General features: G+C 46.7%; 1 protein-coding gene across 1 annotated transcript in view; it reads left to right on the plus strand.

Moving 5' to 3' along the window:
- USP40 (ubiquitin specific peptidase 40) overlaps nucleotides 1–1,618 on the plus strand; it is a 24,682-nt gene that overhangs the window by 1,452 nt on the left and 21,612 nt on the right. The window contains exons 3-4 of the mRNA XM_029964420.1: nucleotides 247–360; nucleotides 1,145–1,346. Of these exons, the coding sequence (XP_029820280.1) occupies nucleotides 247–360; nucleotides 1,145–1,346 (316 nt within the window). The remainder of the gene's footprint in view (nucleotides 1–246; nucleotides 361–1,144; nucleotides 1,347–1,618) is intronic.

Raw genomic sequence — 1,618 nt, forward strand, 5'->3', positions numbered from 1 at the left:
CCTGCCCATGGAATGAAATGTTCTTTAAGATCCCTTCCAACCCAAGCCATTCCATGATTCGGTTGGGCTGTAGATTTTTGGGAACAAAGTGTCACTGCTGTTTTGGTGTGAATCGAGTCACCCGTGTTATGAAAGCCACAGACAGTGATAGTTTATTACAAATTTTGTGCTAAATTACTGTGATTTAAATGATCTTAATGACCTTTTCTGACCTGTTTGGGTGTGTTTTGTGGGTTTTGTTCCCAGGTTCGAATAATTCCATTGCAACTCCAGAGGTTGTTTGCTCAGCTCCTGCTCTTGGACCAACAGGCTGCATCCACCACAGACCTCACTGAGAGCTTTGGCTGGAACAGCCATGAGGTGCAAATCTCCAGCCCTTGGAAACTTGTTTTCCTCAATGGAGAGTTTGTTTTTTTTTTTTTCTTGGAGTTTGACCTTTAAGACACAAAATCTTTCAGGCTGTGTAGATGACCTTGGGCTGGGTCAGCTGTTGTTGGCTCTCCACACAAACTCCATGCCAGTTCACAGGAAGCTGCAGAAGATGGTTGTTCTCTTTGATACAACTCCTGTAGCTTTTCCTTGGTTTTTACAGGAATGTTTTCTGGCAGTGTCCTCAAATACTCAGATTCTTACCCAAGTGAAAGTGTGTCACTCATCTTAGAGTTGAGTGCCAGGACAAGGGGGAATGGCTTCCAACTGCCAGAGGGCAGGGTTAGGTGGGATACTGGGAAGGAATTCTTCCCTGGGAGGGTGGGAAGGGGGTGGGATGGAATTCCCAGAGAAGCTGTGGCTGCCCCTGGATCCCTGGAAGTGTCCAAGGCTAGATTGGAGCAACCTGGGCTAGTGGAAGGTGTTCCTGCCCATGGCAGGGGGTGGGATGGGATGAGCTTTAAAATCCCTCCCAACCACAACCATTCCGGGATTCTTCCCAAGTGGGAGTGTCGTATGTGGGTTGTAGATGATGTACTTGGAGGGGGTTACTCAGCATAACCCCCTCAAGAACAGTAATAAGTGTGGTATTTTACTCCTCAGGGGGTAACCTGTGAGGAGTCAGAGGCGGCTCTGTGACACCTGATAAAAGCTGTTTTTAAGGAATTAGCAGAGCAAAGAGCACTGTTTGATTTCTCCCTGTTTCCTGGGGCAGGAGATGAGGCAACACGATGTGCAGGAGTTGAACAGGATCCTGTTCAGTGCTCTGGAGACCTCCCTGGTGGGGACATCAGGCCATGACCTCATCAACCGACTCTACCATGGGATTGTTGTCAACCACATCGTGTGCAAGGAGTGCAAGAATGTCAGTGAGAGACAGGTAAAGCAGGGGCATTTTCCACCACAGTGTGATGAAGGTATTTCCAATATTCTTTTTTTTTTAAGTCCAAAAGAAAAGAAATCTCATCTTTCCTGTGTCCTTGTTGAATCGAGACTCGAAGTCTTGGCTGCGTTTTCCAAACCACCTCCCTCAGAGGGGAAAAACCCAAATGTTCCCGTGTCCTCTGAGCCTTTGGGAGATGCAGTTACCTCACTGCTCAGCTCTCTAACAACAGCAAAATGTATATTTACAGTCTTTGATGCTCCAAAAAAATTGGGGTGTAAAAATTAATTTCTCTTCTCTGATGGT

The sequence above is a fragment of the Manacus vitellinus genome, unplaced genomic scaffold (assembly GCF_001715985.3).
Source record: "Manacus vitellinus isolate BGI_N305 unplaced genomic scaffold, ASM171598v3 scaffold_71_pilon, whole genome shotgun sequence".
NCBI classification, from domain to species: Eukaryota; Metazoa; Chordata; class Aves; order Passeriformes; family Pipridae; genus Manacus; species Manacus vitellinus.